We start from the raw sequence: 17,197 nt of genomic DNA on the forward strand, positions 1-17,197 counted from the left end.
TGCAGTTGGCCCACACTCACTTGCTGGGAGTGCACTTGGGCGTAGAGAAGACTAAAGAGAGGGTGTTACAGAGGTTTTTTTGGCCCGGAGTCCACAAGGAGATAGAACTACTGCCGCAGCTGCCCAGATTGTCAGGTCACCGCTCCGAAACCGACGTACCGGAACCCCCTTATCCCTTTGCCTATTATAGAAACCCCCTTTGAACGAGTAGGCATGGATATTGTGGGTCCCCTGCCCAAAAGTGTCCGAGGGCACCAGTACATCTTGGTCATAGTGGACTACGCCACCCGTTATCCGGAAGCCGTCCCTTTAAGAAAGGCCAATGCTAAACAAATAGCAAAAGAACTGTTCCTCTTCAGCAGCCGCGTGGGGATTCCAAAGGAGATTCTTACCGACCAGGGGACCCCCTTTATGTCGAGGGTCACCAAGGAGTTGTGTGCGCTGTTACACGTGAAACAGGTGAGAACCTCGGTCTACCACCCCCAGACAGATGGGCTAGTGGAGAGGTTCAACAAGACCCTGAAAGCCATGCTGAGGAAGGCCATCGACAAAGACGGAAGAAACTGGGACCAGCTATTACCCTACCTTCTGTTTGCGGTAAGAGAGGTGCCTCAGGCTTCCACTGGCTTCTCACCCTTTGACCTGTTGTATTCTCACAAACCCAGGGGCCTTCTGGACATCGCCAAGGAGACGTGGGAGGAGCAACCCTGTCCCCATCGTACCATGATTGAACACGTGGGGGCGATGCGGGACCGGATGGCAGCTGTGTTCCCCATTGTGAAGGAACACATGGAGAAGGCTCAGAGGGATCAAAGGGCCGCCTATAACCGAGCAGCACAACCCAGGGAATTCAACCCTGGAGACAGAGTCCTAGTTCTTGTCCCCACTGTGGAATGTAAGTTCTTGGCTACTTGGCAGGGGCCCTTTGAAGTAATTGAAAAGGTTGGGGAAGTCAATTACAAAGTACGACAAACAGGGAAGAGGAAAGGTGAGCAAATCTACCATATTAACCTCCTAAAGAAATGGCATGAGCGAGAGGTGTTGTTCAATGGCCTTTCCCCCAGAGAGTCGAGAGAACCCGCCCGGGACGAGGTGCAGTTAGGCCCGGACCTCTCTCCGCACCAGCGGCAGCAGGCAAAGGAGCTGGTAGAAGGAAATCAGGAGGTATTTTCATCCCTCCCAGGCTACACCCACCTGGTGGAACATGAGGTACGCACCCAGCCGGGAAAAACGGTGAACCAAAAGCCATATCGGGTGCCGGAGGCCCGCAAGAAGCTGATTAACGAGGAGGTAAGGAAGATGCTGGCGTTGAACGTGATTGAGGAATCCAAGAGTGCCTGGTCAAGCCCCATCGTCCTGGCTGACAAACCGGACGGAACAGCCCGGTTCTGTAATGATTTCAGAAAAGTAAATGACATTTATGAATTTGATGCATATCCCATGCCTCGTGTCGATGAGCTAATTGAAAGCCTGGGCCAGGCACGTTTCCTAACCACCCTGGATCTCACCAAAGGTTATTGGCAGGTTCCATTGTCTCCAGGGTCGAAGGAGAAGACAGCCTTTGCCACCCCGGGAGGCCTCTGGCAGTACCGGATGATGCCTTTTGGCCTGTTTGGAGCCCCCGCCACCTTCCAGCGCCTGATGGACCAAGTACTGAAACCCCATCGAGAATATGCAGCGGCCTATCTGGATGATGTGGTAATTCAGAGCCCAGACTGGGAGAGCCACCTACCACGGGTTCAGAAGGTCCTCGACTCCCTCCGACAGGCAGGCTTGACCGCCAACCCCAAAAAGTGTAGGCTGGCGTTTGGGGAGACCAACTACTTGGGGTACACCATCGGGCGGGGCCTTGTGAAACCCCAGGATGCGAAACTCGCTGCCATCCAAGACTGGCCAAAGCCGTTGACCAAAAAACAGGTGAGATCCTTCTTGGGCCTGGCCAATTATTACAGACGTTTTATCCCGGATTTCTCTGTGATAGCGGCCCCTCTCACCGAACTGACGACCAAGAAACATTCCCGTATGGTGACATGGTGCCCGGCCGCAGAAGAGGCCTTTAACGACCTGAAGAGGGCCTTGTGTTCGAAACCAGTCCTGATGGCCCCCGACTTTAGCAAGGAGTTCGTGGTCCAGGCAGATGCTTCTGAGATGGGCCTGGGTGCTGTCTTAGCCCAGATGAAGGAAGGTGAGGAACACCCCGTTCTGTATTTGAGCCGGAAGTTGCTGCCAAGGGAGAAGAACTATGCCACAGTGGAGAAAGAGTGCCTAGCGTTGAAATGGGCCCTGGAAACCCTCAAATATTACCTGCTTGGAAGGAGGTTCACTCTGGTAACAGATCATTCACCTTTGCAATGGATGGCAAAAAATAAGGAAACAAACAGCAGGGTAACTAGGTGGTTTTTAAGCCTCCAGCCGTTTAACTTCTCTGTCATTCACAGGCCATGGCAACGCAGATGCCCTGTCCCGCCGTGATGCCTTCTGGTGCTCATTCACCCTGCCGAGGACGTCAGGCCCGGGGAGAGGGATATGTGGCATCACAAGGGGACAGGTAGTGGAGGGACGCTACAGAGTGGCCACCAGTGCAAAAACTACATCTCCCAGCCTGCCTCACCGCTCACCCAGCTGCAGCTGCTTAAGGCACCTGATTGAGGCAGGGCTGGGAGACTTAAGGGAGAGCACCTGGGAAGGAGAAAGGAGAGCGGAAGGTGAACCCACGAGCACCTGGAAGAGGACAACAAGGGAGAGGACCTCGTAGCCTGGATTCACCAGGATTGAGTTTTTGTTTGGTTAATTAACCACTTTCTCCTCCGGGATGTTTTGTGTTACCTAACTGGACCTTTTTTTTGATACTTTGTTGTTTTTGGATGTTACCTTGCTGGTGGGATGGGAAATAAACCTGGACTTTTTGTTAAATACCCTTGGACGTGCCTGTGTTCATCTCTCTCTTTGCACCGCCCCAGGCTAGCCTGTCCTAGCGACAGCCCGTGACACTACAATATATTGTAAACATGCTTGCTGCTGCTTCAAACACATTTCGCCCTGGGGATGAATAAAGTATATATCTATCCATCTAAATCAACAATTTGCATGTGACTTGGATCTCCTTACATGGAGGGTGAGATTACATCTAAGCTTTATAATTCATTATGCTCATGAGATCCACATACTGATTTCTCGGTTGATATTAGCAATTGTTGCAAGCCTTCCTTGACAGTAGGGCCTGATTCTGGTTCAAATCCTAAAATTAAAACAATCGTAGAAGAAAACAGAGAATTAAAGTTAATTCAGACGACCCACGTTTCAATATCAGACAACGTAGATATTAAATAGTTGATGCACTACATCGATTCATTTTTCCCTGAGAGATCACACTCGGAAGCTGAGCACAAAGAGAGAAAAGAGCGATCAGGGAGAACATAACTTCCCCAGTGGGGGAAAACCTCAGAATCTGAGCCTACAAAGGGGATGAATTGGAACAGTGAGCGCCAGCAAGAGCTGTGGCAGCTCTGGTTGTATTGTGAGCAGTGAAGCAGCTCTTTCATTGGCAATGGGAGAGTGAGCACATGCGTGACAGCTTAAACAGAACACTATATTAGAGCAGGGCTCTGGATATGTGTATTCTATGTGTGTGATTTGCCTCACTCATTTTAGGCTGGAACTTTAACCAAGCATGAATTACATTCACTGTTGGCTGTTTGTGATATCATATTGTGTAGGATTTTGTCTTCCCCTGCTCCAAACTTCACCATGTACAAATTGTGCCTTCTGATTCTGCAATAATGTCAAGTTTTCATGAGCCACTAAATGAGGCTGAAGATGAATGTAAGTGTTGGGGTCGAGCTCAGTCAAGGATAAAAATACCAGAGTACTTACAGACATTGTGAGCTGCTTGTGGTGTCCATGTTGGCGGTCAGCTTTTTAATGCTGCTCACTCAATTCTGTTCTTGAAATAAACATTCAATTGGAACGAGCAATATCTACAGCAAGTAAATAATAACTGCATTTCATGTTTAGATAAAGAGAAAATAAGAAGTATATTCTGGCAGTATTAAAAAAAACAACCAAATCATTAACTCAAATTATTGCTGAAAAAGGCTTTGTGCTGTAGTTTCAGTGAATATGAGCACTTACTACTTCTTTTTTTTCCAATTATAGTAATTGAAAGCACCTTATTCCAGTCTAGCAGTGACAAACAAATATGATGGAAAAAAACAGCTATTTTATTAATTATTGGTTGTTGCGCTCCAATTTATATGCAACTCCCATCTAATTGCATGTTCTCCTTTCCACCATGTGCACTGAAAAGGGCACACAAGCACCTTATGAATGGGCAAAGCACTGTATTGCATGGTCATGACTGCAATCGCATAGCCCTGCTTAAGCCAATATCCACACTGCCATGAAAACTGAGCCCAGATCATGATGTAACTGACTAATAAAACTTAATGCTGATGATCTTTCTGGGCATTCACACAAAATCGTCTGTATTCATTCTCCGCTATGACACAATATGCAGAGAAAGTGCCAATTATGATACACTAGTGTCAGCATACAAGTCATTAAAGCCAATACGTAGACCCGTAAATGTGAATATAGCCTATTAATGGCACATATATAGCTGTATATAGTGTATCTGATGGCACTTTTTTGTAGAAAAAAGTCTCAGTTATATTTGTTGCAGTGTATCCACCACCACCATCGTGATATTACAACTGGGGGTTAGCAAGGTCAGAAGTAGTATTACGAGGATGAGATGCAATATATGGAGCTCAGATCTGATACGGTCTTATATTATTCCTTTATTCAAAATCATTTGTATTTAGATTTTCTACTGGATTATGTTTGCATGCTGAAATGTTAAAAACAATTTATACGCCACACATATAATTTCTTCCTGCATATCATTCAGGGTCCATGTAGCTGATGTAGACGGAGTGTGTGTGTGTGTGTGTGTGTGTGTCTGTGTATGTGTGGGGGGGGGGTGGAATAGATGATGTGAAACAGCAGACAGGTAGTTGCGTCTGGTGAAAAGACGCCTGATAAAAATGTAAAAATACTAAAATTGGCAAATTGATTACTTTAGGAGCCTCCCCGTGTCATCATCACTGCACACGATGCCATTAACATTACCCTGGAAATCAGCATGTTAACAGAACATAAGGTGGATTTACTGATATCAATGTGAGACGGTTTTACTCGTCAGACAATTACTGCTATATTTATGTTGTGAAGTGTTTGTCAAAGCTGCAGATCATGTTTGATACAAACTTTTCAAAATACAGTATATAATATTGTCTTTAATGTCTTTATATTTATCCTGTTATTGTAATTTAAATATGTATGTACAATGAGAGCGTACGTGAAACCAGAGTCAAATTCCATGTATGTGCACACATACATGGCCAATAAAGCTGATTCTGATTCTGATATTGTATAATTAATATTGTCATCTGTCCACTCAAATAAAGTTTGACTGTGAAATAGATACATGTGTTGTGTTCACAGGATTACATTTCCATAGTCAGAGTGTTAAATAGAGCAGTTTATTTTCCCATAATCATATCATATCACCTGTTTAAATAGTGTTGCTACATAAAGCCTTCGTGAAAGAATATGTTATATTTGTCTAATACCACAACATAATTCATTGTAAATTACAAAATGTCAAAAACCCTCCTTAAAATAGAGCTCTTTACTCATAGACAGACAGTGAAATATAAGTTGGGTACACAGTTTGCAAACAGTAGCAGAGCTATAACTTGTATGTAAACTGCCCAGAGTGTGAATCCTATGAATCATAACGATTGTAATAATTTAATACACACTGTCCAGCTGGCCGCTTCAGCCAGCGTCATTACGCCTTAACGGATTATTTAGCCAAAGACAATAATAAAACTGAAAAAGGCAATGGCTTTAATGTGGTCAGGAGGCACAGAGAAAGGGTTTATGGACTTTACTAACAATTTCTCATCTGGTCTCTCTCTCTCCCTCTCTCTTTGCTCGCTCACTGCATTAATCTGTTTATAGCACAGACAAGGAATTTGTCCTGGTGATTTGGTGCATAACAATAAAGAGTGCAAAAGTCTAAAGACATAACATAAATGATGTTATTTTAACTTGTGTCTCTTTCCCCGTACCGCCTGCCTGAGCCAGGTAGTGACTGGGTGCTAATGTATCAAAAGGTACACAATCAAGCAAAGAAAACCCTTTTTCTAAATTCTGTACAGTTTAACGATTTGTTTTTACAACAGATACCTGCATCCAATCTTCTACAGTCAATATTATAAATGGCTTCAAATGAGGCTTAATGTTCTCGCAGTCTCTCTCTGTGTATTACATAATACATTTCTGCAGCCTGTGGACCTCCAATCAAAGCTAGCTGCATTAGCAGTGCAGCAGGCTAACGTTAACAGGCAGACAAGCAACATGGACAAATGATTGGTGAAGTGTACATGAAGACTGTTTCACCAGGGAACCCATATATGGCATACGGGCACAAACGACGGCAATTTAGGACCCTATTTCTGATCCGATGCTACGCTATAATTACGCGTTTAAGGGGCGGCAGGAATTAGTGAAGCATCAGTTATGCAAAAACCGAGACTATAACTGCTGTGGCATAGTGTAATAGTAAATGAAGTGTTGAGCAAAATATAATTGGGTTTTCATCATAACCTTATGTAATTTCCCGATACTATAGTCACGGTTGTATTGCTGACATTCACTTAGAGGCAGCAGTGTGACAGCGTTGAGTTGGCTTCAGTCTATCACTGATCTTTCTCGGCTGTAATTGAGTCATGATACAGTCTCCAGCAGAGTTCCATCACAGTTTCAAAAACGCAGAATGCAAAATGGTTTTGTCATCACTTTTTGTTCCCACAACAAAAACTGATTTTTTGAGTTGCTTTCAATGGCAAAAATAAAATGGTGACTGAATGAACTATTATGAAGAATCGAAAACATTGAGTAAAATATATTAACAAAGATGGATTGAGCCTGGCATCAGAATTAAGCTTTCATTTCATAATATCTAGAAGAGACCTAATGCCAATTTATACGGGTTGACAACGCTTCCAAGCAGCTCCATGTCTTTCATTTTACTCACCAGGTACATTTGGAAGATATTTGTTGAAGACCATATTCTGGGACTGACCTTAAGATAACATATAAATTCTGAAGCCAATTTGTGTATATTTAAGTCTGACATTTGTCTTCCTCAATGAAAGCACTTCAGAGATCCCACGGCAGAGCCATGAGCATGTGATTAAGAATGAGCAAGTTTCCTCAAGGTGAACGAAAAGAGTTAGGTGGTTTTCCATCTGGGCACCTTCATATCAAGGCCTCTCGGGATGTTCAGCATGTATATTCATAAGAGGTGGGCAGGAACGGGAGGGGGAAAAAAAAGTTTTGTAAGAGACCCAGCTGGTTGCCTAAAACTTCTCTTTGCTGACCTCAATTTCTCCTGCTTCCCAATGAGTTTGGTCTGTCCGTGTGGGACAAAGCCTACTGCACAGTGTGTGTCCCTGAGTGAAGGAGCAGAAGGTTGGAGCTAATATACTGGAATTAATATAATCTGTATCTTTAACACTAAATATAAAATGTGTATAGAAAGACAACAAATTTACAAGACAAAGAATCAATCTTACTCTAATTGTATTAGCTGACATTTAGAATACACCGTTGCCATAACTATTCCATGCAAGGTGCTGTGTGGAACTCACAGCAGTATCACAAAAGGACAGACAACGAAGATAAGGCCAATATAGTGTAGATAAATCTGTGAAAAGCAATGTCAGATAATCTATGGTCTACATAAGTCCATAGTAAGGTTATTTATTAGGGTTGATTATGAGAAAGTTATGGAAAGTGGATGACTATGGAAAATCAACACAAAAGCATATGTGAGTTATGGCAGCCATGGAGCCATAGAGAGTTTGGTTAAAAAACTATTGGCACCTAATGAGATAATACATACTATTTTGGGGCAAGAGGAAAAGACTGGAAACAAGGGGCGAAAAGACTGGAAAAATGTGTGATTTACTAAAATGCATCACCACTTACTGAAATGCATCTTGATTTATAAAGTTTGAGTGAATCCACATCTATTAAAACTAAAAAACATTTACTCAAATTTCATTAGAAATCTTGAAAAAGTGTATTTATATTTATATGTAATATCTACACAGATTTTGCCGCCTATTTAGATCAAATGAATGTTGGTTGCTTTACGGTGGCTTCTTCAGTGAGACGAAAACTGAAAGACAGGATGGAATGTGACAGAATGAAATATGCTGCAGATCTCCTGTTTGGTAGTCGTGGGCTTGGAAACATCAGCACGTCCAGCTGATGCATAGGAAATCACATGTGCTTCTGGATTTATTGGTAATTCAAGAGTGGCATTTAACTCGTCGCAGAGAGGGGAAATCATTTTACAGCATCAGTTTCTCTTGTGAAAAGACCAAAATTATTACACCAACAAATGCAGCATACAGATTACTTTACAATTATTTATTTTTTTCAAGCCAACAAAATGTAATATCAAATAACAAAATAAAAAGTTTTAAAGTAAGACATTATGAGATACATTAATTATATTTCTGATTAGCAACAAATATGTCTTTATTACTATTTGAACATACTGTAATTTACAAGAGCTAAAGGACATATTTTATTATTTTATTTTAGTCTCGAGTCTTTGAGATATACAAATATGGTTGGCTTTATTATTTTTCTGTACTCAGTTCCTCTTTCTTTACTCTTGGGTTGCGAGCTGCACTGAATTACATTAGCGAAGTCTTCGTGCTGTTGCAAATTAAAAAAATCTGAAACAAATTCCATTAAAACATCTTTGTCTGATCTTCTTTCCATCTCCATACCTTGTACCTTCTCTAAGAGCCAGTGGCTAATGCAGTGACTCCTTAGTGCTCCCAGTAAGATAGAGATAGGTGAGGCTTAGTTTAATTGTATGCTAGAACTATATTAGAGTAGTGTCTAATTGGTTTCCATTTGGGGGATATGTAATAGAGAGATTAATTTACAATTTGCAAGCATTGTAAATGTATTATCACTATGGCTACTTAGTACTGCTGCACACTTTTGCGGTGCGGCACGTGGAACCTGCAAACACTGCCAGCGCGTTCTAGCTCGGTTGACCTGAGCAACTCCAGCAGGTGTGGTTTGGGGTTTTCATTACACCTGACATGACATGAACACAGAACCTGAACCAGGCTTCTATCCTGCTTGGTTGGATGAGCAGACCTTGAGGTATTAACCCTGAAGACCATTTGGTGTAGCTTAGCAACAATTCAGCAGATGTGGAAAGTAGCCAGAACATGGTATCAAATGTAAGCTATTGCAGCCCAAAGAACGGTTGTAGAGAATCAATGTATGTACATCCATTTTTAAGTGATCTATAAACATGAATGGGGAATGTTAAATCAAACTGCATACTGTTACAATGTTGCGTCCACTTTAATCAAGCTCGATTAAATGCCATTCTCTGGTCCGAGGCATTCTACCAAGCAACTCCTTCAATGCAAGCAACAGAGTAGGGAGTGAGACGTTGGAGGACAAGTTTTCAGTTCCGTCTTGGACTCTTCATCGCTGTGAATCAGAGAGTGTATCATTGCACCTAGCACTCACACAGAGTCGTACAGTCAAAAAAAGGTTGCGGTCCCTGCAAGACAGGGGCTACTGTTGTGCTAAAGCAACAGCAATCATAAAGCAGATGCTGCCGTCACACAGAAGCCAGGTGTCCGGAGCAGCTTGGTATAGTTGCTAAGAGTGAGAGCAACCGCCAGACCTTGTGTACAACACATCACCTGGTGCTACTGTCCTGCTGAGTCTCTTGCATGCTCTGAGAGGAAGGGTGATGAGAATTATCCTTGGCAACCAGTTCTACCACAGAAGTTAGAAAGTGCCAGCTCATGTCACCATTTCATGAATTAGCTAAATCATCAACCATCATGAATTGAGAGTTGAATGTGTTCCCAATGATAGAAAGATTGAGCAATGCATATCTAAGTGAATGTGAAAAGAGTCTCTGAACTCCTATTATCATAAAAAACGTTCAGACGCTCAAATTTACTTGATTAAAGTTTGGAATAATAATGATCTTTATTAACTGTGCGTAAAAGTAGAGCGTTTTTCCACAGCTATATATATTTTACAAATGTAATGCAGATTTAATGTGTAAAATAAATCCCACAATCTTAATAACCCAAATAAAATTAGCGTGAACTGATTAATTAACATGATAATGAGGATACGTATGAATTTATGAATTCTAAACCCAAGGCGAAAAGGAATCAGTTTGTGAAAGCATCATTAACTCTTACCTCGACAGTGAACTCCTTCATCGTAGCCATCCTCACAGTCTCTAGCCCCGTTGCAGAGTTTATTGAAATGAATACATTTTTTTGTCCCGATGCACTGTCTGTGATTGAGGGGGCATCTGATCACCACCTCCTGCGCACCTAAAGAAGACAAACGACAAAGTGTAAAAAACAAACCTGTAGCTCCATTTATTTGAACAATATCAGTTCAATGCAAAGCTAAACGTGCTTGAACAAGGTTTTCTCAGCATATGGAGTTGCACTTACATTGGGAGACCATATGTGAAATACATTTGCATGTTTCATTGTCATTATCGTTTAATAAGGTCGTCAAAAAAAACCTGCAGGAGGAAATTTGTTTGCCTGCAAAAAATACAAAGTGCTGATACTTCAAGACCCCTTTTTAAAGCAGCGGGCGAACCTATGCATATGCAAATATATTTATATTTCACACAGCATTGTTCTTTGCACAGATGTTTGCCACACTGCTTCGCAGACGCACTGGTGGAGTCCAATAACAAACTAGCCAACTCTCCCTGCCAGCCAGGCAAACAGCGGAGAGCAGCTGTTTAAGGATTCATGAGGCACATAGGTGACCCTCATTCATATGGCAGCCACAGGAGCACATAAAACACAGCTGACCAGTGCACCAGCACTGTAAATGTGTCATATCTCCACCTTAACTACATTGATATCAATTACCAATGTGCCGCTACAGCCACTTAATGGGAAGATTTATCACCCATGCGATGGGGTCTGTCCGAATCCCCGGAGCCCCCCCCCCCCCCCCCCCCCCCCCTTAGGAACTCACATCCACGCGCACTTGGACCATCTTGACTGGGCAGTTACTTATTGAGAGCATCCATTTCTACTTTGTAAGGCAAGAGATGCAGCAATTAATGTGGCCATTACAAAGAGGACTGTCATCCACTGCTGATTTACGGACGGGATATGTAGAAGTAGTTGTGAATCTGTATTGACACAATAATGACTCATATTAGTTTCTCCTCCAAAGCATTTTCATTGCTTTGAAAGCGTTGCGGGAGAGGCTTCTTCTTTAATGAGTATTTCTTGGCCATCTCTTCGAGACCCAGTGATTCACACCATTTCTATGCCATATTTAGGTAAGTCAAATATCAGTGACCTTGTCTCTGAGAGTTCATATTTCATAAATGAGCAAATTGGCAGCCTCATCTGCTGGGATCCAAAATGTCTTTGAAGCACTCTTTTCATTTGATAGCTGTGCTCCTTTCAGACATTTCATACAAAACAATTTTAACTCTAGAAAATACAGTTCAGTGCATGCATATACAAATATATAAAGGTTTATACAGGGTTAACTAGCTTTCTCAATGATTTTTACTCTGTAACCCGAACATAAATACAGTATAACATGAGGATTCCATCTTCAACATGTCATCAATGGCCTTGGAAATGTTAAGTGTGTACAATGTATTATTTACACACTTGACTTGTATTTCAGTGTTCATTTTATAAAACTGAAAAGGGAAGAACTGCTGACATTTCACACATATTTGGAATCAAACTCAATACATGGTGGGTCCTTGTGTTAAACTGACGTACATTTCAAAACACGTAGGAAACTTGTACTCACTGCACTAAAAGTAAACGCACAACATTCCCCCCAGTTTCACACAACAGTACATGTCCATTTGGCAAATGTGCTATTTAACACAGAGCTGTAAGGGTCTCTGACAACGTAACAGCGCTGTCAGCCTCTCCCCTTGCTATCTCGCCACATGGGTTCTAATCTAATGTGATAAGGGGAGGGATGGTGCATGAATATTCAGTGGCTCTGATCTGTCATGCAGGGGTACACAGATGGTCTCTCAACAGCTGAGGTATTCAGAGCTTCTCCGTCAATTCCCAGACTACTGTAGTGTGTTGGATGATGCCACAAAGTCGTACAAACGGGGACGAGCACAACGCCATCCTCCATAGACAGCTATAGCGACTCAAGCTTCTCTCCCCTCAGATTCCCAGATCCAAGGTGCTGAATGGCGCTTTAAACAAACATCCTGCGTGCAAACCCACCAAGGAGTTCATTATTCTGGTTGATTAGACTGGCATCTCGGGTTGAGATCAGACCCACGCTAGAAATGACCAAACATCTGGCCTCCATACATCACGACCTAAATAGAATGATGCCTGGCCATGGTGGAGATGGAGAAAGCCACAAATGCGCAGCTTTGTATCTCTCGTCGTCATCAGCCTCCAGTGCGCCCAACGGGGAGCCGGGATGAGAGCCCGCTGCGGAGGGAGCTGAGCCAGCAAACTCTTGCCCATCTCAGCGGACCTCATCCGGGATGTCCAGATATTTGCGGCTGAATATGTCCAGCTCTTCGGCCGTTAAATCTCCGGACAGTCTGCCCAACTATTGTCCCTGCTATCTTCAACGCTTGACGCCCCCGTCTTTCTTAACTTCTTCACTTGTTGAGGAAGAAAATACCGGAGCAAAACTACAGTCGCACTGCGGTTATTTGTCGTAGTTGTAAACAGACAGATAGAACAAACTGCAGGTCCCGGTTGTATTAGGCAATTCCTGATGTATAAATCTTCAATCACTTCAGATGAAAATTGCAATGTTCCAGTAATGGTTTGATAAATTAATAATGTCCAAGAGATGAAATGGGCAAACACACTTAAATACCATTTTAATCATAACACATTGCGTGGAAAAGAAGGTGTTCCCCATGTAAGCCAAGAAAAGATTGCAACGTGATATGCTTATGCAGGTAAAGCATGAAACATTCAAGTCCATCATCAATATTTATTAACGCCTTATTACATTCCCATCTAGTCTAAATACTGCACACATATTACTGGCACTGCTGCAGGTAAACCCATATTTGTGTTGTAATTGCACTGAATATGCGTTTCATACCTAATACATAATTTTCAGCAAAGAATTCTAAGAAATTATTTAGATTTTAGATTGTAGGGCGTAATTAAAAATCATGCTGCTGTACGTCTACTCTGAGGATTGAATGAGGAGGAATCTGCTTGGCAAACCTAATACCTCTATTAATAAATGTCAAAAGAGAGACTTTAGAGGGGAATTTAAGCAGCTATGTTCATTATGATAATCATGTTAATCTAAACCATTGCCAGTTTGTGCGTAATAATGACTTCCTACAAGAAAATAACCTGTCAGCATGAGGAGCTTCTTGAACTTCCATGTAGAGGAATTCATCATATCCCTAAGAAATGACAATTGCATTTTCTTGATTGACGGTTTAAATGAATGATCAAATTAGCAGCCTGATGCCTGATCTGAGGCGATGTAGACTTCCCATAGCGCCTTTACAACAGTGGTCAATCCCACAATTACACTGACATAGTTGTATGCACTCTCATTATTATGATGATGATATAAATCACTAATCTACTCATGAACATGATGATGATCATTCTGGTGAATCGGAACCGAAGCCAAAATGTCAGAAACAGCGGAGACAGCAGTAGCTTTTACTCGCTGCACTACTTTGACCAGTACCGTCCAACTGTTTAACAAATTGCTGCAGTGCTCAAAATACTAAATGTGCATTTGGTGCATAGAATTTGAACTGAGCTTGTAATTCTGAGCTCTACGAGCGCCGATGCACAACAAGACTCGGGACAATCGATGTGTTGTGCAGGTCTGCTAACTGTCTCTCATCGACCGTGAGACGATTGACGCTTCAACACTCAACGTCCAGACAAGACAGAGCAGCACCACCTCTATGACGGTGTAAAGCCAAGCAGCATGGACTTTGATGAGGAAGTCTATTTGTACTGTTTGCGGTACTGTTTGCATTTCGGAACAAATTAATTTCACAGTTATATCAAATAAGTCTTGTTGAATATATGACCTCAGCAAAGAAGTTTTACTTTGAGAGAAAAAGTTTGCTGGAAGGGAGAATTAATTTCTGCTAAAATTGTTCCTATGGTCATGTAAAATCTAAAATGTATTTTATAACAAAAAAGTAATTATGACAAAAATATTTAAAAAAATGTTGCAGTGCAGTTTCATCTGGATCTGGTCATGACACCAATACACCAAATGGTGCAGTATTTTAAAAGTAGTCACCCATGCGTTTTGCCCCTCCCCCCTGGACATGTCAGTCCGGCCTACTTCCAATCTGACTCCTCCACCCTCTCCCTTCGTGACAGAATAAACTCCATTTGTAGTCACACTCAAAGATGAATGAAGTACCCTTCTTTAGGGACTAAGGTATAAAAATACCAGCTACAAGCTTCAGGACAAACTTCCCTCTGTCACACAAGAAAATTATAAATGAATATCAGAAATATAAATACTTTATAGAATATATGAATGGCGTTACATTACAGTGGCTCCCATTTTAGAGAAGTCATATATAACAGAGATTATCAGAACATATCTGCAAAACGTGTAAAAACATGAGCATTACACTACAATATAATGTCAATACTATATATAATAAGAATATAATATAAATAAGGAATATGTAAATCATATATGTATGTAAAAATGCAAGAATGGTACAAATAAATAAGAATATTAGTTTGAATTTACAGTGTTGCACAGTTGAATTATTGCAGTGAATGATTGTGGTGTTATTACATAGTTCAAGATATACTAAATTGTGGGGTTACAGTTGCTGTAAAAAATAATAAATATTTTATAAATACGTCGTCTTTTTGTGTGAATTTGATTGTAAAGTGTTCTGTATTTCTATACAAGGGTATATTTGATGTATTTACTTGCCTGTATGGCATTGTGTGGGGGATCAGAATCGGGCTGCGTGTCCTCGGGGCGTGAGGGCACGGCGCTCCTCTCCCGGCCTCCAGTTGCCACTGATTACAAACACCTGCCTTCCATCAAGCTCGTCACTCGGCAGCACATCGGCCTCGTTCTGTCGTTGTTGCGACCGCGGTGGAAGTTTGCCGTTCTTGGACGCAATCAGGGTTATTTCTTCGTGCGGTTTGATTTACTTGAACTTACTCTTGTTTCCTTGCGTCTCCTGAATCATTACCCACGACTCCTCTACCTGCCAGCCTACCTCAGCAGCTTGTTACCATAACCTTGAGCTATCGCACCCGCCACGTTTTCACTCTCATCAGCCTGCTCAGCTCAGCTCCTCTCAACCTTTCACCATCCTCATCACCCTTGGTTCCCACAACACATCCTTTATTTACTCCACACTCTCAGCCTCTGTTTGCGTTTGGGTTAGATGTAACTGTTTGATAGAAGAGTCGTTTATTCCCTATACTGTAACAGTGTAGACATTTTCCCACAATGAACATATGCAGTGATTATAACCGTCTGTGTGGTTTCGTTAGAGTTTCTCATATGTATAAAGTGAAAATTATTCAACCATGTGTGAATGATATACTTTGCCAACACACACTGTTAACTATTGTAGTAATTAGTTGCTACAGTAGTGTTAACTTTCACAAAATTCATGGACCAGCAGTTTGTAAAAACAAACCATGACAGAAGTGGCTCAATGTTGTTAACATTAATCTGTGGGTTGATAAACCGCGTCACTGGTGTGGAAGAATACATTTAAAGTGAACAAGCCATGAATATTTCATTTATTCTGCTTGTTTGCCTCCTTGTGTGTGTTAATGCGAGTTAAAGCATCAAGAAGTCATGGAAAACCGTGAACTCGTCCTCTCTGTATGTCGTCTGACTGCGGTGAAGTCATTGTTATTTTCAGGCTTAAAGCTTGAGGATGTTTGGGTTATAAGATGTCACAGCTTCGTGATGTTGTGGCTTATTTTGAATAACTGATGGCAAGGGATGACATATTTATAACTTTCATGCAACAGCAGCGCTGTCGAGCCATCTTCCTCGTATCTCAGCTTGATTTGAGTACCTGGGCTGTTTGTACCCAGCTCTTGGTTCCTATCTCAAAGGCAAATAATCCATGGACAAATTCCTGATATGTGGTGGTGCACGACTTATCTTGCTGCTGTCATGAACAGAGTGCATCAACCAAAATATGTGGAACTGACTTCCATGGCAACAAAGTGAACTACGTTTCAGTGGGGCACATTTTGACAGTTATAAACTAAAATGTTCCCTGACATGCTCTGCTATTCAAAAGGCACAAATATGAAGGGCTATTGAAGTATTTTCCTGTGTGACCTTTACCTCCTTGCCATTTGAAATTATGTACTCAACCAAAAGAGCTTATTTTTCGCTGCATTTGTCTGACCTCAGACAAACCTTTCCACTAGCTGGAACCTCTCGGGACTGAGCTTCTACACAGACAGAGAAAGAAACTAACTAACTGTATGACCTCAGGTTTACATGTTGTGATTTTCAATACACATAGAGAAAGACGTGGATGCCATAAATGAATGATTATGTATAGTACTTCCTCAGCATCGACAGGACAATGAGCAATCAGTCGACTGACTACTCACATGGTGCTGCTGAGGAGCAGCCAATGGCACAGCAGGCCCTGGACAACTCTCTGGTGGGAAAACACGTTTTGACTTTGCATGTTTGTGAAAACACATGGTCAGCATTTGGTGAAGCTCTGCCAGGACATGTGTTTGTTTCGGCAGCTTTACACCTTCAGTCTGGTCTTCTGCACACAAAACACGTGCTGACTTGGACCGAGGCCAAACTGAGAATTAAGAACATTCAATATGCCTTTTCCGTATGTTGAGGATCATTGCGTTTCTGTGTTGTACTGCATTGGCTTCGTGTCCCATACATTGTTGACCACTGCCGTCATAAATGTTAATACCCTTAATGGATAAAACAAAGAATCATTTCACATTCAATTTGCTAGCAGTGTTGGTCTAGTCACATGAAAAACAATTGCCTTTTACCAATATTTTATTTCGAAAGTTAATGGCATTGC

General features: G+C 41.9%; 1 protein-coding gene across 1 annotated transcript in view; it reads right to left on the minus strand.

The window, feature by feature from the left end:
- lrp1bb (low density lipoprotein receptor-related protein 1Bb) overlaps positions 1 to 17,197 on the minus strand; it is a 172,887-nt gene that overhangs the window by 145,784 nt on the left and 9,906 nt on the right. The window contains exon 2 of the mRNA XM_034561869.1: positions 10,338 to 10,475. Coding sequence (XP_034417760.1) covers positions 10,338 to 10,475 — 138 coding nt within the window. The remainder of the gene's footprint in view (positions 1 to 10,337; positions 10,476 to 17,197) is intronic.

Source organism: Cyclopterus lumpus, chromosome 21 (genome assembly GCF_009769545.1).
Source record: "Cyclopterus lumpus isolate fCycLum1 chromosome 21, fCycLum1.pri, whole genome shotgun sequence".
NCBI lineage: Eukaryota > Metazoa > Chordata > Actinopteri > Perciformes > Cyclopteridae > Cyclopterus > Cyclopterus lumpus.